At 45.3% G+C, this 26,076-nt stretch overlaps 1 protein-coding gene across 5 annotated transcripts in view; it reads right to left on the bottom strand.

Moving 5' to 3' along the window:
- Positions 1 to 3,982: 3,982 nt before the first annotated feature.
- Positions 3,983 to 26,076, bottom strand: part of WTAP (WT1 associated protein) — a 39,965-nt gene continuing 17,871 nt past the window's right edge. For 3 of the 5 annotated variants that reach the window (XM_051854197.3, XM_051854196.3, XM_070073310.2), the window contains exons 4-8: positions 24,158 to 24,216; positions 22,440 to 22,567; positions 13,147 to 13,325; positions 7,000 to 7,154; positions 3,983 to 5,201 (exon numbers count right to left, since the gene is read on the bottom strand). In XM_051854197.3, the coding sequence (XP_051710157.1) occupies positions 4,618 to 5,201; positions 7,000 to 7,154; positions 13,147 to 13,325; positions 22,440 to 22,567; positions 24,158 to 24,216 (1,105 nt within the window). In that variant the 3' untranslated portion in view covers positions 3,983 to 4,617. Of the gene's footprint in view, positions 5,202 to 6,999; positions 7,155 to 11,594; positions 12,915 to 13,146; positions 13,326 to 22,439; positions 22,568 to 24,157; positions 24,217 to 26,076 lie in introns of all 5 variants that reach the window. The other 2 variants (XR_016233579.1, XM_089332504.1) reach the window with 2 other exon arrangements.

Consider the following 26,076-nt stretch of genomic DNA (forward strand, 5'->3'; position numbering starts at 1 on the left):
GTGCCCCTCCGCAGGCTGGGGCTCCCAGGCAGGCGCGCCACCCGGGCCACGGGGGGCACAGTGCGGGCAGGCAGCCGCCCGGGGTCCGGGAGCTTCGGGAGGGCCTCCTGCGAGCCCGCGTTAGGGTGAGGATGCGGGGAGTGCAGGCCCCTCCGGGAGGCGCCCGGGGTGCCCCTGCCCGCTCCGTGCTTGGCAGCCCCGGCCGGTAGGCTGCGGCCCTCCCTGGCCCATTCCTCTCCTTGTGGTCTCCAGCCCCTCATGCGCCGCCCGAGGCTCCTGCTGATAGCCCCCTTTACCATTCTGATGTCTAGCCCAGTTGTCTCAGGAGCACACTGGCCCTGTCTAAATGTCCTGCAAGCACGTCCGATTTAACGTCGAATCAAGCCGGAACCAGCTCTTCAGCCTTTGCGTCTCCTCTAGTGAAAACCTCCATGAGGTCAGTGGGCGAGGCACCTCTTGGGAAGCCTGCGACCCATCTTGACGTCCCTAGGTCCGAGTCCCGTTTCCAGTAGACTACTAAGGTGTACCCTGGGAGGCAGCAGAACTTGGGTCCCTGGGCCTGCGCTGGGCTTAGCGGCTAAAACCACTGCCCACGGCACCAGCATCACATGTGGACACGGGTTCTAGTCCCAGCTGCTCCACTTCGGATCCAGCTCCCTGTTAATGCGCTTGGGAAAGTAGTGGAAGGCGGTCCAACTCTTCGGGCCCCTGCACCCACGGGGAAGACCCAGAAGCAGCTCCTGGCTCCTGGCTTTGGATGGCTCAGCTCCAGCCATTGCAGCCATTTGGGGAGTGAACCAGCAGATGGACAATCTCTACCTCTGCCTTTCAAATAAATGTACACATTACAACAGACGTTGGGTCCCCGTGGAATGAGTTCCAGGCTCCTGGCTTCTGCCAGCTCAGCTGCTGTGGGCATTTGGGGAGTGAATCAGCAGGCCGCTCTCCGACTTTTAAGTAAAAATAAAAAATAGACACAGCACGCATCTGTGAAATCTGTGAGCCTCTATCTTGTTAGCCAAGCCAGAAATCTGTCTGCCTCTTGGAGTTCACCGACATCACTTCCCCCAGGAAGCCTGGCGCCTCGGCGTCTCAGACCCACTGTGCCCTCCCGCCCATGCTGGAGTTCCGCCATCTGTCTCTACAGACTGTAAATTTCACAAGATGACCCTGACTTACTGCTTCGCACCAGCTCCTAGCACACTGAAGGCCCTGGACATGGGAGAGTGCGCATCCATTCCAAATGCATGTTTGAATGAGTGTGAACACTCACTTGTCTTTGACCTCAAGGATTTGTCAGAACCAGCTCTGGAGTACACCTTCGGAAGGTGACAGCTCGTGCGGCCTGGCCACCCTCATCCTAGCTCCTCAGTGTCTGTTCAAAGCTGTGTACGGGCCAGAAGGGAACCAAGAATCAACCCAAGACATAGGCATTGTTTGACTTGCCGAAGGCATTTTGGTCCTCACTGCTGGTTAGACTGAGTCGTTAAGATAAACCAGCCCTTGGCCGGTGCCACGGCTCACTAGGCTAATCCTCACCTTGCAGCGCCGGCACACCGGGTTCTAGTCCCGGTCGGGGCGCCGGATTCTGTCCCGGTTGCCCCTCTTCCAGGCCAGCTCTCTGCTGTGGCCAGGGAGTACAGTGGAGGATGGCCCAAGTGCTTGGGCCCTGCACCTACATGGGAGACCAGGAGAAGCACCTGGCTCCTGCCATTGGATCAGCGCGGTGTGCCGGCCGCAGCGCGCCAGCCATGGCGGCCATTGGAGGGTGAACCAACGGCAAAAGGAAGACCTTTCTCTCTGTCCACTCTGCCTGTTAAAAAAAAAAGAAAAAATGAAAAGATAAACCAGCCCTTTTCTGACGAGCAGAGTCCCCTAGGAAGGTTGGTGCTTCGTGCATTTCAGGGAGCCAAGGACCACCTTCCTCCACAAAACCTCACCCCTGCTTCCTGGTGGCGATCCACTCTCCCAGCCACCTGCCGCTCCGGGCCTCAATGCTGACGCCTCGTTCCCAAGGCGCTGGCCTCGGGAAGGGGAGCCTTTGGAGGTCACTAGATCATGAGCCCTCAGACATAGATGAGCGCCCTCAGCAGCAGCTGGGGGAGGAGACGGCTAACAAACAGTCCAGTCCTCTGCAGGCCAGGAGGGCCCTCGGTAGGAGCCACATCAACAGGCTCTGACCTGACCCTCCAGCCTCAACTGCGGAGAAAGAACGGGTTTTGTTTACAGCAGCCCAGCTAAGTCCTGCTGCAAGCACTCTACATGTATCACCTGCTTTAGAGCAGAAAACACAGTGAGGCGAAGCGGTGGCCGAAGGCATGTATGAGGGACAGCAGTGCCAGGATTCAAACCTATGAGCCCTGGAAACCAGCCTCTAACTTGAGGATGGATTTGAATCACACCCGCAATGAAGCAGCCAACTCCGGAAGTGAGAAATATTAATTAAATGCCTAAGTTATCAACAGAAATGTGAAAACTCATAATCACACTGACAAACCTGTACTAATGTCAGGTTATACAACTGTATTACTGATGGAACTGGTGCTGTGGCATAGCGGGTAAAGTCGCCGTCTGCATTGCCAGCATCCTGTGTGGGTGCTGGTGGAGTTCCAGGCGCCTGCTTAATGGCCTGGGAAAGGAGGAGTCAGCCCAAGTGCTTGGGCCCCTGTCACCCAGCTTGGAGACCTGGAAGAAGTTCCTAGCTTCAGCCTGGCCATTGCAATCATTTGGAGAGTGAATCAGAGGAAGGGAGATCTAACTCTATTAAAATAAATATATCAATAAAGATAACTGAAGACTAAGAATCAAATCCTTGCAACTGTACTATTGGCTGAAAATTTTCCATTACGTATCAAGAATTACCTAACACCCACAGGACAGAGTTCAAACAAACAAGTTAAAAGATTAAAAAGAACATCCATGAACAAAAGCCAGAGTTCAGAGAGTTTGATGAATCGATTCAATGTTTAATTATATATATTTATTTTAAAAAGGTAAACATTCAGTCCCTTGAGCAAACTGCATAGTTCGATAACACTGCAGCACTTTCAATCCACCACTGAGATCAGACATACCTGCGTCAGAGGTCAGCAGCTGTGACCGTAGCTCCGCCTCTGAAGTTGCTTGACTGCACAGGTTCTGCCTAGCCCAGCTGAGTAGTCTGCTCTTGGCAGAAGTAACAAGTTTCATCCTAACCATATATGGAAAGGCAGATTCTAAAGACATGCATTATCACATAGAGCAAGATCATTGATTACAAGAGGCAAAAAATGGAACACTGACAGTCTCACACCTTAAAACCATCTTCCCTACATTCTAATACCTGGTACTGGTATGCTATTAGCAAACACGTGCTGGCCAATGTTTTAAAACAAATTATCAGGGCCACTGCCTACAGTGCTGGCATCCAATATGGGTGTTGGTTCTAGTCCTGCCTGCTCCCCTTCCGATCCAGCTCTCTGCTGTGGCCTGGGAAGGCAGTAGAAGATGGCCCAAGTCCTTGGGCCCCTGCACCCGCATGGGAGACCTGGCTCCTGGCTTCAGGTCGGCCCAGCTCCAGCCATTGCGGCCAATTGGGGAGTGAACCAGCAGATGGAAGACCTCTCTCTCTCTCTCTCTGCCTCTCCTTCTCTCTCTGTGTAACTTTCAAATAAATATTTTTTAAAAATTATCAGACTGTATAGAAAACCTAATTACTTGAAATCAGATCACAACTTAAAATATTTAGATATTTATTGTAGTCTTTGATGTATTTTCCAGCATTTTATGACAGTTACCTTTGTTACTCAGGGGAAAAAATATTTCCTACACTGTGACTTCACTGTACAAGGCAAAAATTAAAAATTATGTCCACAATCAAAATCAATGCATACACTTTAAGTTTCACCTTTGTTATATATTCAAGAATAATGAGCAGAAATTCAGCCAATTCAAGGAAAATAAATGACTACCAAACACATCCAAAATACAACAAGACAACCAATAAAGGAGTTACAATAAAAATCTTTATTTAGGTTTGGTCAGTACAGGTAAGATATACTGGAGTCACAGAGCAATATGCATTAACAGGATACAACAGTTCATAAAAACTGAGTAACTATGCACACACGTTTCTTACACATTCAGTCACCTAAAGAGAAAATGCACAGATGTGTGGTGGGAAAAACTGCATCTAACACTGAAACTACTACAGGACTCCATCAGCAAGTCCAACTCTCAGTGATAAAACTAGTGTACTGGGCAACGCGGCAGTCCTAGGTCCACATCTACTCTAACACGTCTGCATGGTGCAACAGCAGGAGGAAGGATGCCTTACAGCTTGGGTTCTAGAGACAGATTTACACAGACATCATCGCGGTATACTTTAAGGAAAGATTTCCATTTACAACTTCACATTAACTCATATAAAAATAACTTGACCCTACACAAAAATGTCCTTTTAGCAACATTCAAAGTAATTAACTGCTGTAATTCCAAGGTGGCAGAGGTATTGAAGCAAAAAAACAAAACAACACACACCCACAAAAAGGCAAACTGTGACAAAAGTATGCATTACTTTTCTGGACAGTATCCTCTCCCAAATTAAATGACACTGTATAAAAATTTGCTGGAAAAATATTACAAAACTGAACCCTGTACACTTACACTTGAGTCCAAGCCATTCTGGACGTGGCGGGAACCCACAGTTCGGTTACCTTTCCCACTCACTGCTTTCTCCTCTTGAGGGTCATGATTGGAGTCTGTGTCATTTGAGTGGTGTGTGAGAGAGTTTTCACTGCCCGTGGGAGAGTCTACACTTTCGTACCCCGCACTGAGTTGGTTTGCGTAACTACTACCTCCTCTGCCGGGTCTCTCCTCCGAGCTGCTGGAGGCCTTATTAGCACTCCCTGGAGAAGACGCAAAGTCATCTTCAGTCGCGTCCCCCTCCCTGTGAAATGCAGACCCAGACGTCCTCGGCCGGGAGGAGCTGCCGTTGCTTGGTCCGTTGGCCAGCCGACTGCAGTCTTTACTCGCGGCCTCGCCTTGCTCTGCAGGTTCCGAGGACGCAGTCCTGCTGGTACCCGGCGCGGAGGCCTGAGGCTGCTGCTGCTGGTACTGCGCCAGCTGCTGCCGCGTCTCCTTCAGCTGCTGCTGCAGCACGAGGATGGTGCTCTGCATGCCCTCCACCTCCTCGTCCAGCTGGATGATGAAGTCGTTCAGTTCTGTGCAGAGAGAGTCAGACCCACTTCAGTCTCAGAACTCACTGAACAGCATTTCCTAAGCGCTGCCACAGGGCCACTGCCGAGTGCTTATTAACCACTGATACACTTTAAAATCACAATACTATTTTTTAAAAATGTACTAGAATTTAAAAATAGCCATTCAAGAATTAGAATTCATTCAGAGTAGATTGCGTAAAGGAATATACTGTTAATATGTCTCTCTCTACATACACATATCAAAGCAAGTTAAGTTGATTCAAACCATCTCACCATAAAGAACTGTGACAACCCCCAAAATCTGCCCACGATTACCTGCAGGCCCCCAGAGCCAGTTCCTATCTCCTCACTCTCCTAGACAGGGTCTTCACTCCACGCAGGTAGGGCCCTTAGGACAGTGTGGTTTTCTACCTTAACACTCCAAGTAAGTTTATGCCCTAACTGAACACTGTTCTCTGCTACAGAGGAAAGCAAAAATCTCAGAACATAACTCCTGTTGACTATGAAAATGCACACGTTCCTAAGTTCTAAGAGGCCTTTGGAAAAAACTCCTTCACTGCTATACAATCTATTTACATGTTCACAGATAACAAAGGCTAAGAGCTATCACTTTTCTTCTTTTTAAGATCTATTTATTCATTGGAAGCTAAAGTCACAGAGAGGCAGAGGCAAAGGGAGATCTTTCATCTGCTGGCCCACTCCGAAGCCAGGAGCCAGGAGCCTCCTTTGAGCCCCCTACGCGGGAGCAGGGGCCCAAGGACCCAGGCCATTCTCCACCGCCCTCCCAGGCCACAGCAGTGAGCTGGATCAGAAGCAGAGCAGCTGGGACTCAAACAGGTGCCCACACAAGATGCCAGCACTGCAGATGGCAGCCCCACCCACCACACCACAGCACCAGCCCCGGACTATCACTTTCAAAATGCTGTTTTAGGGGCCAGTGTGCTGGCAAAGCTGGGTAAACACCTGCCTGAGATGCTGGCATCCCATATGGGGTCAGGTTCAAAACCCAGCTGCTCCATTTCTGATCCAATTCCTTGCTAATGCTCCCAGGAAAGCAGCAGAGGATAGCCCAAGTGCTTGGGCCCCCACACTCATGTGGGAGATCTGGAGGAGGCTCTGGGCTCTTGGCTTAGGCCTGGCACAACCCCAGCCATTGTGGCCATTTGGGGAGTGAATCAGCGGATGGAAAATCTGCGTTTCTTCCTAACTCTGCCTTTCAAAAACAGAGAAAAGGTATTACCTGGCTACTGATCTCATTAGCCACCATATGCACTAATTCTCAACTAAAACTTCCAGTGAGTTTGGATTTTGTTCTAATATTAATCTGCACAGAGGAGAAACAGCACAGATGCTGGTATACCTGCATAAAAAGGCAGAGAGACTGCAAGCTTGGTTTGACTCCGCAGCAAATTTGAACATAAAATCTTTTAATTTGGAAATTGCCAAATGTCCCCATGATGTTTTAAACCTAAAGAGAAATGGCTGAAGATACTCCTCCTTTCCAAGTGCTGAATATAAATTTAAATTTGTATATTTTAGTAACAACATGCTTTTTATGTCTCACCAATTCCTATTCCCCTCAAAACAAAACTTCTTAGGAAATTTACACAACAATTATGTGAGTGGGGGGAAAATCGCTAAAATCATTAAATGTGGTCTATTTGTTGACTCAGCTAGAAATGTTTCACTCAATTTTATATAAGGGAGAGATTAACATGTACAGAACCTACGTAACAGCCATGCCTGGCGGCTTAATAAAAAGCCAGTGTGAAGTTAAGCAAACTCCAAAAAATACCCTTACCATCCTGACTGCTTTTAAGCTCCTCACTATATTTCTTCTGTAAAGCCAACTCTGCTTCAAGCTGTGCAATACGCCCCTGGGACAGCTGCCTTCCAAGCTCTTGATTCTCCTGGATAAGCATTCGACACTTCGCCATTAACTTTTTGCCTGTTTGGCTGCAAAGGAAAGAGCCATCCATCACAAAATGAAGACAAAACTATGATCTTCTTCGCTTACAATCGCAACAGTGATAGATGTACCAGGTACAGAACAGAACTACGTCACAGCTGATGCCGCCCTGCAGTTACCGTCTTCGCTGCTCGAACACATCCACCTTCTGCATTGCAGCGCTTTGCCAACCAGCAGCAAAAATAAATCCTGAATAAAACATGCCCAGACTTTTTGTTGTTTGTATTACTCAATAATCAATTCTGAAATCTATTCATTTTTCTCACATTATCATCTGAAATAGCAACAGGTCAGGCAACAAACACACACCTTGGATATACCAATATTAATTAACACTAAAGTGTTGTGATTTCTTAAACAAAAAAGTTATTGAAAAGGTACATGAGGTACTAATCACAAGTGTGTACGTCTTTAAAATACGTAATATAAGACAGTACCTAGAAATGAATAAGAATGTATTTTTTGAGAAAAACACAGTATTCTTTGTACATTTATTTCCCATACCTCTTAATTTATCTATTATATTAAGTGAGGCCTCAAGTTTTAAGACTCTTCCCACTCATCAAGCCCTCAATTATTTAACTTCTTTAGGTACTATATGCTTTTGAGCAGTCAAGCAGGACATAGTTTTTTTTTTCCCCATTCCATATCAGTATGTGGTTAACATTTTATTGATACTGCAAAACATCATCTTTGTGACACTAAGGCCTGGGCTACTTATCATAAACAAGGCAAACATGAAAATATCCACCAAATTTGGAAGGCTATACTTTCAACAAACTAGTTTCCAAATGCTAGTGCAACAGACTATAGAAACCACACATGTAGCTCCAGCACGAATGTAATGAAAAGCCCAAATGACAGGTTCTTAATACAACTCTACCGTTTGTCTTCAGCCTCAGTAATAGCAGAAATCACATTTTTTACTGGGATCTAGGGGTCAGCGCAGCAGTGCCTTGGGTTAAGCCACCACCTGCAATGCCAGCATTCCCTAAGAGCATTGGTTTCAGCCTATTGCACTTCCCATCCAGCGCCCAGCTAACAGGCCTGGGGAAGCACCAGAAGGTAAACAAGAACTTAGGCCTACGCAGGAGACCCAGACTGCAGTTCTTGGTTCCTGGCTTCATCCTGGCCCAACCCGAACCAACAGATGGAAGATCTTTCTATTTCATTCTCTCTCTGTAACTCTGCCTTTCAAATAAAATAAATCTTTATAAAAAGGGTTCTACTTTGAAGTAGTAATTTTGATATTATGTCTGAGACTGGGATAGGGATACTTTTACATTCCCATCATTAGGATAAGTCCAGAATGACCTTAATACTCAAAATGTTTTATAAATTTTAGTCTGTCTGTATTGTAATGGCATTCAGGTGCCCGATTCAGGACTGCAGAATCCATCTGATCCTATCAAGCCTTAGAACTTTAAAAATTATAGTTCTCTTTCTTTGAAGCAAACTACAAGGTTCTTTTACCTATACTTGTGTGTTCTAACATAATTCAAGGAAGAAGCTTGTAATTAAGTCTCCTTACAAAAATCTGTGAAAAAGTGAACCCCAAGTTAGTGCATGATAGGGTTTTATTCCTTTCTACGGCAACCATTAGCTGCTGTTTTGTTACTGTAGCTCCAGATTCCCCATCAGCATCTTCAGATTGGCCTACAGTGAGTAAGCACTTAGGAGCCAAACAATGGGGGCTGGCATTGTGGCATGGCAAATAAAGCTGCTGCAGGCCGCCTATGACACTGGCATCCTATATGGGTGCCAATTTAAGTCCTGGCTGCTCCACTTCTGATCCAACTCCCTGCTAATGAGTCTGTGAAAGCAGCGCAGGATGGTCCAGGTACCTGCACCCAGGTGGGAGACCTGGAAGAAGCTACTGGTTTTGGCTTGGCCCAGCCCCAGCTACTGAGGCCATCTGCCATCTGGGGAGTGAACAGACACCTCCATCTCTGTTTCTCTCTTCCTCTCCCTCTCTGTCTTTCAAATAAATAAAGTAAATCTTTAAAAAAAAAAAAAAAAAAAAAAAAAAAAACTAACAAGAAGAAGTCAAATAATGAAGAGACAGACACCTTTTGTCAAAAACAGTGGGCTTTGTTCACTGGACTACCTATGCTCCCACAACTTTGTTTTCTTGCAAGGCACACAGCATTAGTTTTTTCCAGCTACAGCAGAAAATACAAACCCTATAGACAACTATAGAACATATAAACTAGTGACCTGATTTAATCCCCTACAAAAATACCAAACACAAATGCAAAAAATCAATACCTTTTAATAAACAAATGCCATTTTAAGAAATCTTATAACTTGCTAAATAGTGATTAAAATAATCTTACTAAAACCACTGTTCTTGGGGGCCGGTGCCGTGGCACAGTAGGTTAATCCTCCGCCTGCGGTGCTGACATCCCATATGGACACTGGTTCTAGTCCCAGCTGCTCCACTTCCAATCCAGCTCCCTGCTATGGGCTGGCAAAGCAGTAGAAAATGAACCAAGTCCTTGGGCCCCTGCACCCATGTGGGAGACCAGGAAGAAGCGCCTGGCTCTTGGCTTCGGATCAGCACAGCACTGGCCGTTTCAGCCATTTGGGAAGTGAACCAACGGAAGGAAGACCTTTCTGTCTCTACCGCTCTCTGTAACTCTAACTCTCAAATAAAATAAATAAAATCTTAAAAAAAAAAAAAAAAAAAACTAGGCCGGCACCGCGGCTCAATAGGCTAATCCTCCGCCTAGCGGTGCCGGCACACTGGGTTCTAGTCCCGGTTGCCCCTCTTCCAGGCCAGCTCTCTGCTGTGGTCAGGGAGTGCAGTGGAGGATGGCCCAGGTGCTTGGGCCCTGCACCCCATGGGAGACCAGGAGAAGCACCTGGCTCCTGCCTTTGGATCAGCGTGGTGCGCCGGCCACGGCAGCCATTGGAGGGTGAACCAACGGCAAAGGAAGACCTTTCTCTCTGTCTCTCTCTCTCTCACTGTCCACTCTGCCTGTCAAAAAAAAAAAAAAAAAAAAAAAAAAAAAAAAACCTGTTAAACTGTTCTTTAAACATTCTGCAATTTTACTTTAACTATGTCATGTAAAATATGTGCCCCACACGACACCAAAAAATGATTTAACTGCCACTGTTTTTGACGTAATTTTTAAAAATTAAAAGCAAAAAATCCAAGCTGTTCTCAAAATCGAATGACTCAAAGAACAAACACAGTGGGAAATACTGCAAGAGAAGAACTTAAGAAAAGCAATGAACGTTGTATGTTGCTCTTCTTATCAAGAGGAAGGGTAGCAGGCTGTTCTGGGAAAATGTGTACATAATTAACTAAATGCAAACTGAAACACACCTGTCTAACCACTGTAAAATGCATGCGTTTCACATCAGTGAAATTTTTGAACTAAGGTGAACAAGAAAATTCTGAGGATCTTTCTCCTACACAATTAAAAGTGAGAAAACGGGGAAGTGAAAACACCAGACTCATTCTACGTGAATTTTCCAGAGCGAGCACTGACTACTGTCCCAAATGAATGATATATTTCTTGGTACCTGACATACTCTGACTTATAGCGTAATTTTACAAGACAAGAATCTATTTTAAGTGATTAGGATAAATGACTCATTACTATAATGGAAACAGTATATAACCATTTAAATATAATAATCTAGACATACTAAAATATTTAAAAAAAAATGCCTGAGATAAAGTGAAAAGAAAAAAACCCTGCAGATCATCCGTATGAATGGTATGATCACATTTGCTGTAAGACAAATACACATCAAATGCCCGCATCGCACAGAAATTATCGTGCCAGTATGAAGAGATTAACAGTTACTGCTCCTGAGAGTAAATAGGGAAGGGTCAAGGTCACAGCCAGGGGACACTCTTCATCTCCATCTTTCTCCACTCTGTTTCAACCTCATACAGAAGCATTCCTTGTTTTATCAATCGCAAAGAGAAACGCTTAATAATAAGAAAAAAAAGTCCACAGACTTTAAAAGTGACTGTTAACCTTACACAGCAAGGATGCTGGCTGGATTTTGTACATGGTAATAACATCTTTTATGAATTACTTCTTGACCTACTGAAAAGAGACCGTTTCTACTGAGATCTTCAAGATATATAAAAGCCTGTGACACAGTCAGCCAATTTTGATTCAAACACATTTGGTTACTTACCCTGCAACCCCCAGACAATGAGAATTTTAGAGGTGGACTTCTTGCTGAGTCACACAAACCATGCCTTCAACCCACCCTCTACCCCACAATCAGTTCCCTAAAGCACAAACATACAAGATACTTACAATTGGTTTGAATGATTAAGAGAGAACTTAAGTCACTCATGTTAAAACTGCACTTAAACGTTGGGACAAGCTGGAACATTTATCTTCCACTCATCTCAGACTCCATTATCACCAAGCAAAACATTCGAATTGGTGACTTACACAGTGATCTGACGAAAAAAATTCACCTCCAGGATTGGATGGAAGCATGAAGAAAATAATGCCTCATTTCTCTAAATGAGTGAATGAATTTGCTAGAAATGATCACTCTATCTTTTCCAATTCACAAAAAGTCTCACTTAGGCCGCCCACAGTTCCAAAACATCATCTCCCCAGTCTTCTGGCAGGCACCCTGTGAGGCTGTCCCACAGTAACCCCTCTGCAATATCCTGGGACAACATGTCAAGTAACAAGTGTCGTGTCTCCTTGTCTTTAGGATACAGCTGGAATAAAGTCATCTTTTAAAAATAAGACAGCCTTTCACTTTGAAGGGCACACCAACAATTTTCCAAAATCAATCTGCTCTCCATAGCCCCCCAAAATTAAAATATTTCAGAGTACAACAAAATCATATTATTCCTTGAACTTAAAAAAAAAAAAACCAACTATTTCAAGGCACATTTAATTTAATATCAAGAGTTCAATACAAAAAGTCCAAGTACAATGAAGGAACACTTTCCCCCATTAACACCAACGACAAGGCTCTTTTCACATGTGCCTGTTGAATGGAATGGGGTTTCATAATGTTCACTACTGGAAAAAGTAACGCAGTGAGTCTCTTCACAGCCAATATCCTTATACAATCTAGTTATGAAATGAATGTTTATATGCTTCGAACAGTTTAAACCTGAAGTTTGATACCAGACCTTCATGTTTATACAGTCCTTAGTAAGATTATCTACAGTTTTTGCAACCATTCCAAGAACAAACCATTGATTAAACCACATTGATTTAAGGCTCCATCAAGAAACACAGAGCTCCAAGCTAAATGGTTAAAGGTATGCACTACTTGTACTGACATCTATTGCTTGATTTTCTCATGACTACTCAAAGTTGGTTCTTAACCAAAAAAAAAAAAACAAAAAAACAAAAAAACAAAAAAGAAAACAAAAAAAAACCCTTTTAAAGGCAAAATCACCTCAGTTGAGTTTTGACCCAGAAGTTCAAGAACAATGGTGAAGTCCACAGTCTTATTGGCAAAACTGATATACAGTGTCTCTAAGTCACTATGCTCAAGGTTAAGAGCGATGAATATTCCATTTTTACATTTTACTGGAATTTTACATGTTCAATTCATGATTTAAAGGCTCTAGGTTTTCATTCCTCCAAACTGTCTGCAGACACAGTGTGCCTCAGACTTAAGACTTCTGTTTCTCCCTCTATTTTCTTCAAACAGAAACATTTCTCAAGTGTCTACATGTTTTAGAAGGGGAAGTTTCGGAGGTGGCCACTTCTTCGGAATAGTCCGACGGCATCAGGCCTCTGAAGCAAGGGGAAGGGGAAGAGAGAAAAGCTGAAACACAAGGCTCATCTGTAAGTTTTACATTAACCATTACAGGCTGGACAGTGTAAGAATGTGGTTTGGTTTTTTTTTTTTTTTTTTGGCTCAAAAAGTCTGAGTCTTGGTGAGGAAACGAGTACTTGGCTGTCCCACCACAGTTTCTCGTAGTGGGACTGTCAGGGAAGTCTTGACTGGGGAGTATGATTTGTTTACCTATCAGGCGTAAACTTCCAGGCACTCAGTTCATTTTGGGCTTGTTCCAGTTTGTCTTTAGTCTGTTCCAGTTCACCTTTCATTTTTAGGAAAAACAAGTTGATCGCTGGGTCTACCATTGTTGATCTCAGTTGGGCAACACTCGGCTGCTGGACTTGCTTGAGGTACTGGATTTGAGTCTGCGCAAAGCAAAAGAGACAATTACTATCAAATCAAAGGACAGATACTAACTGAATTGTTAAGCTATTCCTCTTAAAACATCGCACAATTAAAACAATTATTTCAGGTTATTGATGTAAGAATAAAGATCACTGGATTGGGGCTGGGACTGGGGCATGGTAGGGTAATCCACCAGCATCTCACAGAGGTGCAAGTTCTAGTCTGGGCTGCTCCACTTCTAGTCCAGCTCTCTGCTGTGGCCTGGGAAAGCAGCAGAAGATGGCCCAAGTCCTTGGGCCCCTGCACCCACATGGGAGACCAGGAAGAAGCTCCTGGCTTTGGATTGTGCAGCTCTGGCCGTTGCAGCCAAGTGGGGAGTAAACCATCGGATGGAAGACCTCTCTCTTTCTCACTGCCTCTCCTTTGTGTAACTCTTTCAAATAAATAAATCTTTAAATTAAAAAAAAAAAAAAAAAGGTTATGTCTTACTTTGCAGCAATCCAATCAATATCAAAACCCAATGTCGGCCGGCGCCGTGGCTCAATAGGCTAATCCTCTGCCTGAGGCGCCGGCACACCGGGTTCTAGTCCCGGTTGGGGCGCCGGATTCTGTCCCGGTCGCCCCTCTTCCAGGCCAACTCTCTGCTATGGCCTGGAAGTGCAGTGGAGGATGGCCCAGGTCCTTGGGCCCTGCACCCCATGGGAGACCAGGAGAAGCACCTGGCTCCTGGCTTCGGATCAGTGCGATGCGCGGGCCACAGCGGCCATTGGAGGGTGAACCAACGGCAAAAGGAAGACCTTTCTCTCTCTCTGTCTCTCTCACTATCCACTCTGCCTGTCAAAAACAAACAAACAAAAACAAACAAACAAACAAAAAAACAAAATAACACAATGTCAGGGACCGGTGTTGTGTGGCACAGCAGGTTAAAGTCACCACTTCTAACATTAGCATCCCATTTAAGCAACAGCTGGAACGCTGGTTGCTCTAGTTCTGATCCAGCTTCCTTCTAATGAGCCTGACAAAGCAGTGGAAGATGGTCCAAGTGCTTGAGCCGGCCCCTACTACGTAGCTACACAAGAGACCTGGATGGAGTTCCAGGCTCCTGGCTTCAGCATGGCCCAGCACCAACCATTACAGCCATTTGGAGAGTGAACCAGCAGACAGGAGATTTCTCTAATTCAGCCTTTCAAATAAATAAACCTTAAAAGAAAAGCAAAAACAAACGTTGGGGCAGATAGTTGGTGTAGCAGTTAAATGATACACAGTTCACCTGCATCTAAGCAGAGTGGCCTGGGTTTGACTCTGGCTCTGCCCCTCATTACAACTTCCTTCTAATGTGCACCCCGAAGACAGGAAGTGATGGTTCAAGTGGTCAGGTCCTCATCACCCACATGGGAGATCTGGACTGAGGTCCCATCCTAGCTGCTGGATTAAGGCAGGTCCAGCATCATTTTGGACCACCAGATGGGAAATCTGTTTCTCTCTTTCAGATTAAAAAAAAAAAAAAAAAAAAGCAAAATTTAAAATATTGTGTAGGGGCCAGCACTGTGGCTTAGCGGGTAAAGCATCTGCTGGCGTCCCATATGGGCGCCGGTTTGAGGCCTGGTTGCTCCACTTCCAATCCAGCTCTCTGCTATGGGTGAGAAAGCAGCAGAAGGTGGCCCCAAGGCCTTGGATCCCTACACCCGCGTGGGAGACTTGGAAGAAGCTCTTGGCTCCTGGCTTCGGATCAATGCAGCTCCAGCCATTGTGGCAAATTGGTGAGTGAACCCGCTGATGGAAGACCACCCCCCTTCTCTCTCTCCATCTTCTCTCTCTGTGTAATACCTAACTTGTACAGACCCTCCCTAAAAATATACTCATTCCAAACAAAAAGCTTTAATTGCTCATTCAATGTAAGGTCAGCTAAGGAGTCTCTAAGGAGACTAAAGCATGTCTTACAGTATACTGCAATGTACTGATGTCAATAATTAAAACACAGTCCCTAAAACACTGACTTGAACTCATTTACTATTAAGTTTACAAAGTCCCAATAGTCAATATTTTTAGTCATGAAAGACAGGTAATCTGATGAGACTAAATTTCACGTCCTAGAGAAAAAAAACCTTGAGAATATATTTGAAAAGTCAGTTTTATTCCTAATGCTATTCTGAGTTAACCAGCAAAAGACTAAATGAAAAACAAGAATACCAAAGGAAAGCAAAACAATGTACTGTATTTACAAGCAAACTAGTTAAACAAGTCTTATAAAATCCAATAATAACCACTACTCTGAGTAACTTATGTCCAATATTAACTAAGTAAGTGTACAAAGACTTCATGTAGACAAAGGAAGAATTCCATAACTTAAAAGGTCCAAGAGGGGACAGTGTTCTGGCACTGTGTGGGTTAGCTGCCTGCTGCACTCTAATTGAGTGCATCTGACCCAGGTCCCTGCTAATCCACCTGGAAAAGCAGCTCAAGTACCTGGGGCTGGCTCCTACCACCAGAGGGAGTTACCGGCTCCTGGCTTCAACCTGGCCCAGCCAAAGCCATTGCAGCTATGTGGGAAATAACCAGCATAAGGAAGGCATCTTTCCCTCTCCTCCCACCCCTTTTCTGTAACTCTTTCAAATAAATCAATTCATGTTTTTTAAAAATCCAATAGATGAGTTAGTACATCAGGCAAACAGATCTATCAGGAAACAGTTAACTCCTGAGGATTCATTTTACCTTTTCTATTGTTTTGTTAATTTCAATCACTGAAGGCAAAAAGGAAAAGCTCTTTTCTGAAATTTTACTTATTTTCATTTTATCTGCAAGGCAGAGAAATACATTCCATCTGCTGTTTCACTCTCTAAATGCTGGCAACAGCCAGAGCTGGCCTAGGCCAAAGCCAATGCTCAGCAACTGAATTCCAATCTCCCACGTGGGTGACACAGACTCAAGTACTTACACTTCCTGCCTTCTAGGGTGTACATCAGCAGAAAGTTGGACTGGCAGCAGAGGACCAGGAAGCAGACCAAGCACTCTGCGATGCGATGCAATGTCCCCAGCAGCCGCAACCGCTGGGCCACAGGCCTGCCCCGAAGCTCTTCTTTTCAGCCCAACCGTTTAACTTGCTCCTCCTGCTTCGTCTACCTTACTTCCACCCTTTTTCCCTTTAAATTCCTCATTTTTAAGCCTCACATGAGGCTTAAGATTTTCCTACAGTGCATACATATTCCAAAGTGACTCATCTTTTTTTTCCTTTAAAGATTCACTTATTTATTTAAGAGGCAGAATTACAGAGAAAGGAAGAGACAGAGAAATAGAGATCTTCCACTAGCTGGTTCACTCCGCAAATGGATGCAATGGCCAGGGCTGGGCCAGGCCCAAGCCCGGAACTTCTTCTGGGTCTCCCACATGGGTGTAAGGCCCCAAGTACTTGGGCCATCATTTGCTGCTTTCCCAGGCACGTTAGCAGGCACTGAATCAGAAGTGAAGCCCAGTCTTGAACAAGAACCCATAGGGGATACTGACACTTCAGACTGAGGTATTAAACTACTACATCATAACAGTGCCCCCCACAAAAGACAACTTCAAACCTTGCCTAATAAGTAATAAAGAACTAGTGTCAACCTCATTAAAAAAACAGTATTGGGGCTGGTGTTGTGGCATAGTGGGCCAAGCTGTACCTGCGACACAGTATCCCACATTGGACTGTCATTTCAAGTCCCAGCTACTCCACTTCTGATCCAGCTCCCTAACATATGTGCCTGGGGACTCAGCAGAAAATGACCTGGATGGAGTTCCAATCTCCTGATTTTAGGTTTGACTCAGCAATGGAAGTTATGGTCATTTGGGGAGTGAATCTGAAGATGGAAGATTTCTCTTTTTCAAATAAACAAAATTTTAAAAAAATTAGCCACATCTCTATTTGATCTATGTCCTATTAAACCACTGAAAATACTGCTTCAGCCTCAACCCTGAAGCTTGAAACGGGCTTCCCTAAAGTGATCATAGTCTCGTGCCAAATCCAACATTTAAGATTAGTTTATTGAGCCTTACTTTTGCCTTTAATACTTTTTTTAAAAAAGATGTATTTATTTACTTGAAAGTCAGAGTTACAGAGAGAGAAGGAGAAGCAGAGAGAGAGAGGTCTTCCACCTGCTGGTTCACTCCCCAGTTGGCTGCAATGGCTGGAGCTGTGTCATTCCGAAGCCAGGAGCCAAGAGCTTCTTCCGGGTCTCCCACAAGGGTGCAGGGACCCATGAACTTAGGCCACCTTCTACTGATTTCCCAGGCCATAGCAGAGCTGGTTCGGAAGAGGAGCAGCCGGGACACGAACCAATGCCAATATGGGATGCCAGCACTGCAGGTGGCAGCTTTACCCGCTATACCATAGCACCACCCCATTGTTTGGCTTTTAAACTTTTTGTATCTTGTTCAAAAGACAGAAACTGATCCATCTTCCATCTGCAGGTTCATCCCCCAAATGCCCACCCCTGGGGGTGAGGCAAGCCAAAGCCAAGAACAGAGAACTCCATAGGGGTCTCCCACATGGATGACAGGGACACATGGAATGAGCCATCACCTGCTACCTACCAGGACTGCATTAGCAGGAAGCTGGATCCAAAGTGGGATGAAACCAGGAACTCTGACAGCAGACACAGTGACCAAGTGGCAGTTTACTCCAGTGTACCCCAATGCCCACCCAAAATCTTTTTTAAAAATGTATTCATCTTTTTTTTTTTGTTGGACAGGCAAAGTGGACAGTGAGACAGAGAGAAAGGTCTTCCTTTTGCCGTTGGTTCACCCTCCAATGGCCGCCACGGCCGGTGCATTGCGCTGATCCAAAGCCAGGAGCCAGGTGCTTCTCCTGGTCTTCCATGGGGTGCAGGTCCCAAGCACTTGGGCCATCCTCCACTGCACTCCCAGGCCACAGCAGAGCTGGCCTGGAAGAGGGGCAACCGGGACAGAATCCGGTGCCGACTGGGACTAGAACCCAGTGTGCTGGCACCGCAGGCGGATGATTGAAATGTATTCATCTTAAAGGCAGAATGATATGGCCAACGCCGCGATCACTAGGCTAATCCTCCACCTTGTGGCGCCGGCACACCGGGTTCTAGTCCCAGTCGGGGCACCGGATTCTGTCCTGGTTGCCCCTCTTCCAGGCCAGCTCTCTGCTGTGGCCAGGGAGTGCAGTGGAGGATGGCCCAAGTGCTTGGGCCCTGCACCCGCATGGGAGACCAGGAGAAGCACCTGGCTCCTGCCTTCGGATTAGCGTGGTGCGCCAGCCGCGGCGGCCATTGGAGGGTGAACCAACGGCAAAGGAAGACCTTTCTCTTTCTCTCACTGTCCACTCTGCCTGTTAAAAAAAAAAAAAAAAAAAGGGCAGAGAGGGTGTGGGGGAATGGAGATCTTCCATCCACTGGTCCCCAAATGGCCACAGTAGTCAGTTCTGGGCCACGCCAGGAGCCAGAAATTCCCTCCTGGTCTCCCATGTGAATGGCAGGGGCCCAAATATGTGAGCCGACTGCTGTTCTCAGGCACTTAACAGGAAGGACTGAAGCGGAGTGGTCAGGACTCAAAATGCCACTCCCGTATGGGATACTGGCAACATAGGCAGCAGCTGAACCACTGTGCTACTGTGTCAGCCTCCCAAATTTTACGCCTTTTGGCATACAAGTATTTCTTTGTATGTTGTTAAAACACTACCTGTTAGAAGACTTTTTGTTTAACCTGCTCAACTCTTTATTCCATGGAATATAAGCATATTTTCCTACAGAGCCACATTATTTCATTGTTAATTTCCCTCACTGTGGTTCACAGGACGACCCAATTTTAGTTTAGTTTAGGACTGTCAGTTTCTGCAGAAAGACTCTGAGCTCGTGCAAGGGAAAGGACAATCATGATAATGAAGCATGACCTAAACCCACTGGCCAACCTTCCAGCGGCTAACGGCAGAAAGGGGCTGGAGGCGCTACCATTCACAGAAACCAATCTCAAGTCTTCTTGGTGTCCTCAATCCAGAATCCTTGATTCAAACAGACTGGAAGGAAATTTCTCTCAACCTCAGGAACGACGAAGGTGTGCAAGTGACAGGGCAGGGGCAACCTCTTCTCCAAGTCTGCAATCAGTCCTCCAGGTTTTAGTCCATCCCACCCTCCTGAGATGCGGGGCTGTGCTTCTAACTCCCAAAACTTCCATTCCCTGGAACCAGTAAACTTGCTTCTTTCGTCTTTGACACTATTCATCATTTTTTTCTTTATTTTTTGGAGGGGAGGGAAAAACTGAATTTCCTGTTTCCTATACACTTTTTCTTGTTAAATCTACCTCGTTTGTAGGTTCTATCCCAGCATCATAATGTATCCAAGTCACACCGAAAGGTAAACTTGAAAGCTACCTGTGACTCCGTCTTGGACTTCCTCATTTCTTTCCCCACCAGGGAATCAAGTCCTACTGATTCTGTCTCCAAAGTATTTACCCTACGTTCCCTGCTTCCCTGTCAGCACTGGCATCATTAACTCATTTGGACATGTTTAAGAGCCTCCCAACTGGTTATTTTAATCCTATTCCTTTTAAGTCCATCTTCCACATTCAAACCAGAGTGATCTGCCTAAAATGCAAATCCGATCAACCACATACACCTCCTCCTTAAAAATTCTTCAGTTGTTCCAAAATCCTAGGCCCTCACTCTAATTCTTTGTTCTTATTTCCACCCCCTGGCTGCATGTAACCTTTTCTTTTCCTTGCTTTTGCTCCTGTTGTCCTGCCTGCAAACCTCACCTTGCAAGAACAGATGGACTGTGTAGGGGAGAACTGTTTGGGGGGAGAGGAGGCTAGAAAAGATTTAGTCCTACTTGAAATAATCTTAAAATCCAGATTTAGGGGCCAGTACGTGGTAGAGTGGGCTGAGCATCCACCTGAGATGCTGGAATTCCATAGGGTGCCAGTTTCGAGTCCTGGCTGCTCCACTTCCCATCTAGTTCTCTGCTATGGTCTGGGAAAGCAGTGGAAGATGGCTCAAATCCATGCCACCCAGGGGGAGACTCAAATTGAGGTTCTGGCTTTTTGCTTTGGCCCTGATGCAACCCTGGCCTTTGAGGAAGGAATCTGAAGATGGGAGTATAATCTGTGTCATTGTTTACACCTTTCAAGGGAAGGGGAAAAAAAAAGAATCTGAGCTACAATGTCAAGACAGAAAGAATTCAAGACACTTCACTAATACAAGCTACTGCTGCTGCTACTGTCCACTCACAAAACATCTCTCAGGCATCAGCACTGGAAGGTAAGACTAATTATCTGCATAAAAAGTAGATTCATTAAAGCACTCAGTGATGGAGCTGGTGTTGTGGCGTACGGAGTAAAGCCACTGCCTGTAGTTATGGTGTCCCATATGGGCACCAGCAAGTCCCAGCTACTCCACTTCTAATCGAGCTCCCTGCCAATGCACCTGGGGAAGCAGCAGAAGATGGCACAAGTTCTTGGGTCCCTACACTCATGTGGGAGATCCAGAAGAAGCTCCTAGCTCCTGACTTCAGTCTGGCCCAGCCCCAGCCATGGTGGCCATTTGGGGAGTGAACCATGAGACGAAAGACCTCTCTCTATAACTCTGCCTTTCAAATTAATAAAATATTGGTGACAGAAGAAACAGGACTAGATTGTGTTCATACACATAGTGTCTACAGTGACCAGAAATGTGTAACACTGTGGAAGATCTCAATCAATATGTATCAAATGAAAGAACACTATATAATGAGTTGAAGAAACATGTAGATTTTAAAATTAGAAGCAAGATTTGGGGAATGAACCAGCAGAGGAAAATTGTCTTTCTCTGCCTTTCAAGCAAATACATCAAAAAAAAACAAAAAAAAAAAAGAGGACAGGTCTTATGTTATGCGGGTAAAGCCAACACCTATAATGCTGGCATCCCTTACGGCACCAGTTCAAGTTCCCGCCACTCCACTGCCTGTCCAGCTGCCTGCTAATGCACCTGAGAAACCAGTGGAACAGCCCAGCTGCTTGGGCCCCTGCACCCACATGCGACAACCAAAGAAGCTCCTGGCTCCTGGATGTGGATCGGCTGTTGCAGTCATCTGGGGAGTGAAACAACAGATGGAAGATCTCTCTCTCTGTTTCTTCCTCTCTCTCTCTGCAACTCCTGCCTTTCAAATAAAAGAACAAATCTCTATTTTAAACAATTAAGAGAAAGGAGAGAGCTAATTTTTGGTAAATTTCTACATACACACAATAATAAAAGAATAGCTAAGAATATCAAAGATTTAATCTAAATGAAAGCTTGAACAATTAAAAATACAGGAAAGTCGCCACCTGCAGTGCCAGCATCCTATATGGGCACCGGTTTGAGTCCCGGCTGCTCCTCTTCTGATCCAGCTCTCTGCTATGGCCTGGGAAAGCAGTGGAAGATGGCCCAACTCCTTGGGCCTCTGAAACCACATGGGAGACCTAGAAGAAGCTCCAGGCTTCTGACTTCAGCCTGGCCCAGCTCTGGCCATCGAGGGCATTTGGGAAGTGAACCAGCAGATGGAAGACCCCATCCCCACCCCATCTCTGCCTTTCAAATAAATAAAAAAATCTTGAAAGAACAAAAAACACAGAAGTTGCTGACATCAGAATATCGTTCTACACAGAAGGGACAAGACAGCAGAAGATAAAATAATCAGACCGCTAGCCTAGAGAGAGGAAGAGACAAGGAGCAAACATTCTTCTATTGGTCATACCATCAGTTATATTTGAAAAATATCCAGGGGCCAGCGCTGTGGCACAGTGGATTAATGCCCTGGCCTGAAGCACCGGTATCCCATATGGGTGCCGGTGTGAGACCTGGCTGTTCCACTTCTAATCCAGCTCTCTGCTATGGCCTAGGAAAGCAACAGAAAATGGCCCAAGCACTTGGGCCCGTGTACCTGTGTGGGAGACCAGGAAGAAGCTCCTGGCTCCTGGCTTTGGATTGGCACAGCTCCGGCCACTGTGGCCAATTGGGGAGTGAACTATCGGATGGAAGACCTCTCTCTCTCTCTGCCTCTGCTTCTCTCTGTGTTAACTCAGACTTTCAAATAAATCAAATCAAATCAAAGAGAAGAAAAGAAAAGAAGAGAAAAATATCCAGACTCGCAGAGCATGGAAAGTGCAGAGTAACTTATACTTACAGTACACTCTTGCATCTCTTGCTCCTTGGTCGCCAGTCGCATTACAAGGATGTTTTCTCTCCGTGCAGACTCCTGCTGTTGTTGCTTTAGTTTTTCTTCAGACTCCCTTAAGCCAGTTACATCATTAGCTGGATTAAAATTTTAAAAATCCACAACATTACAAAGAATTTCAAGACCAAATTGAACAAACCAATAGAAAGTTCAAATTACCTAATAACAGAGTGGACAAAAAAAAATCATGTCTTTAGTTTCTACCCTATTTTTATAATAAAGATATATATGTCTGTGACCATGAGATCAACTTCATAAGGCAATGGTATTACAATGCTTCACAACTACCTAAGGGTAGACTGAATCATATAAAATAATCTGTTCTCACTGGAACTTAGAAAATCCCCATTACTTGCTACTTACAAAATCCCAAGTTACCACTTTTAACCTACTCAATAAAAATGCCAGTAACTGTATGAACAAATAGTACTTTAAGTTTCCTTAACGTTCTAAATTTTGATGGTCATGTAATTAAAAATTTAAGGGTGTTAATAAGCTTTCTGGACCTGGAAAACCATACCAGCTTCCTAATTCACAAATAGTATGTCACTCTGAACAGTGACAGACTGAAGTCGTTTAAATTATACAATTGAAGGCCGACGCCGCGGCTCACTAGGCTAATCCTCCGCCTTGCGGCGCCGAAACACCAGGTTCTAGTCCCGGTCGGGGCACCGGATTCTGTCCCGGTTGCCCCTTTTCCAGGCCAGCTCTCTGCTGTGGCCTGGGAGTGCAGTGGAGGATGGCCCAAGTCCTTGGGCCCCTGCACCCCATGGGAGACCGGGAGAAGCACCTGGCTCCTGCCTTCAGATCAGCGTGGTGCGCCGGCTGCAGCGCGCTGGCCACGGCGGCCATTGGAGGGTGAAGCAGCTGCAAAGGAAGACCTTTCTCTCTGTCTCTCTCTGTCCACTCTGCCTGTCAAAAAAAAAAAAAAAAAAAAAAATCTACACTTGAGGCCAGCGCTGCGGCACAGCAGGTAAAACCATATGGTGCCAGTTTTGAGTCCTGGCTGCTCCACTTCTGATCCAGCTCTCTACTATGGTCTGAGAAAGCAGTAGAAGATGGCCGAAGTCCATGGCCCCTGGATTGGCCCAGCTCTGGCTGTTGTGGCCATCTGGGGAATGAACCAATGGATGGAAGAGCTACCCTTCTCTCTCCTCCTCTCTTACTCTGACTTTCAAATAAATAAATAAATCTTTTAAAAAATAAATTATACACTTGTATTGTTTTTAGCAGATTCTGGAAAATCTGTAAATATGTATCTATACCCTAAGGTTACAATTTAAGCTCTCAAAAATCTATTACTGGTTGCTTGGATTTTTTTCCCTGCTGGACTAATAATTCATGTTTAATTCAAATTCTCATGCAGAACATGTTAGGGACACATCAAGAAAAGTTTCAAATAGCTGCATTAACCTACATATACTCTCTCAGAACCTTGCACATGATTTTACTAAAACAGTCATGCCACTATATCATCATGTCTTACCCAAAAGAGATGTCTCATTCCATTTTGTTGTACCTAGCACAATGCCTGAACAGTTCTTACTAACAAAACGTTCGAATAAAATGACATTCATCTTAGTACAACCAATTATCATGTGTTCGTAATAATCTACAAGGAGACCATTCATAAACCTAAAATTTAGGAAAACAAAATTCAAACTTACAGTTAAGATCTGTGTACTTGCCCTCCAAAGCTTGGACATAAGCTTCATACTGTTTCCATCTAGTACAAAAAGAAGACCGCATATTACTCGTTACATTGAAACTACTGTGCTAGAAAATCATAGTTATAAAAACACTACAAATTCTGCTGGATGGTTTTTAATTATAAATCTAATCTAGCCAATAAACCAATTGATTTCTTTTTCTTTCTTAATTTATAACAATTTGCAACACTGGCATCCCATGTGGGCACCAGTTTGAGCCTGGCTGCTCCCTAATAATGTGCCTGAGAAAGCAACAGGGGACAGCACAAGTGCTTGGGACCCTGCCACCCACATGGGAGACCTGTAAGATGCTCCTGGCTCCTGGCTCTGGACTGTCCCAGCCCTGGCCACTGCAGCCATTTAGGGAGTGAACCAGCAGATGAAGACCTGTCTGCCCTCTACCCTATAACTCTGCCTTTCAAATAAATTTTTGAAAAGGGGGGGTTGGGCGGGCGGGAGATTAGTATTTTTCAAGACTATATTTTAAAAATTATCTAATTAGCAGGAGCAGCCCACATAAATATCATATGCTATCAGTGTGCTAGAGAATTTTCATCCTTATTATATCCCTCTACTCTATTAGTAGAGAGACCACTAGCTAGTCTTGGCAATTACTACAGATAAACAATATTTTCCCAGCAACTCTTTTTTTTTTTTTTTTTGACAGGCAGAGTGGACAGTGAGAGAGAGACAGACAGACAGAAAGGTCTTCCTTTTGCCGTTGCTTCACCCTCCAATGGCCACCGCAGCCGGTGCACTGATCCGATGGCAGGAGCCAGGTACTTATCCTGGTCTCCCATGGGGTGCAGGGCCCAAGCACTTTGGGCCATCCTCCACTGCACTCCCTGGCCACAGCAGAGAGCTGGCCTGGAAGAGGGGCAACCGGGACAGAATCCGGCGCCCCGACTGGGACTAGAACCCGGTGTGCCGGCGCCGCAAGGCAGAGGATTAGCCTAGTGAGCTGTGGTGCCGGCCCCAGCAACTCTTAATGGAGAGACACCTGCCCTGAGTACCTGCTATTCTGCTTAACAGTTATATTTTCTATTTGCTAGTTATGTTATCTAGTTACATATAATTAACACTTAAAATTCAGAAAATTGTTTTATAATTTTTAAAAAAAGATTCATTTTACTTATTTGACGAGCAGTTAGAGAGAGATAGGTAGGGGGTGGGAGAAGGTTCTTCCATCTGCTGGTTCTCTGCAAAAATGGCTGCAATGGCCAGGCTGCAGCCATGAGCCAGTAGCATCTTACTGGTCTCCCACAGGAGTGCAGGGGCCCAAGGACATGGGCCATCTTCTGCATTAGCAGGGAGCTGGATCTGAAGTGGAGCAGCTGGGATTCAAACCAGCAACCATATGGAATACTGATGTTGTAGGCAGCAGTTCAACCTGTTAGGCCACACAGCGCTGGCCCCCTATAACCTTTATTTATTTTTTATTTTATTTTATTTTATTTTATTTTATTTTATTTTATTTTATTTTATTTTATTTTTTTGACAGGCAGAGTGGACAGTGAGAGAGAGACAGACAGAGAGAAAGGTCTTCCTTTGCCGTTGGTTCACCCTCCAATGGCCGCCGCGGCACCGGGCTGATCCGATGGCAGGAGCCAGGAGCCAGGTGCTTCTCCTGGTCTCCCATGGGGTGCAGGGCCCAAGCACCTGGGCCATCCTCCACTGCACTCCCTGGCCACAGCAGAGGGCTGGCCTGGAAGAGGGGCAACCGGGACAGAATCCGGCTCCCCGACCGGGACTAGAACCCGGTGTGCCGGCGCCGCTAGGCGGAGGATTAGCCTAGTGAGCCGCGGCGCCAGCCTATTTTTAAAGATTTATTTAGAGGAACAAATGGGAGTAGCCAGGACTTCAACTGATACTCTAAT

The sequence above is a fragment of the Oryctolagus cuniculus genome, chromosome 5 (assembly GCF_051225735.1).
Source record: "Oryctolagus cuniculus isolate XC-2025 breed Fujian yellow rabbit chromosome 5, ASM5122573v1, whole genome shotgun sequence".
Taxonomy (NCBI): Eukaryota; Metazoa; Chordata; class Mammalia; order Lagomorpha; family Leporidae; genus Oryctolagus; species Oryctolagus cuniculus.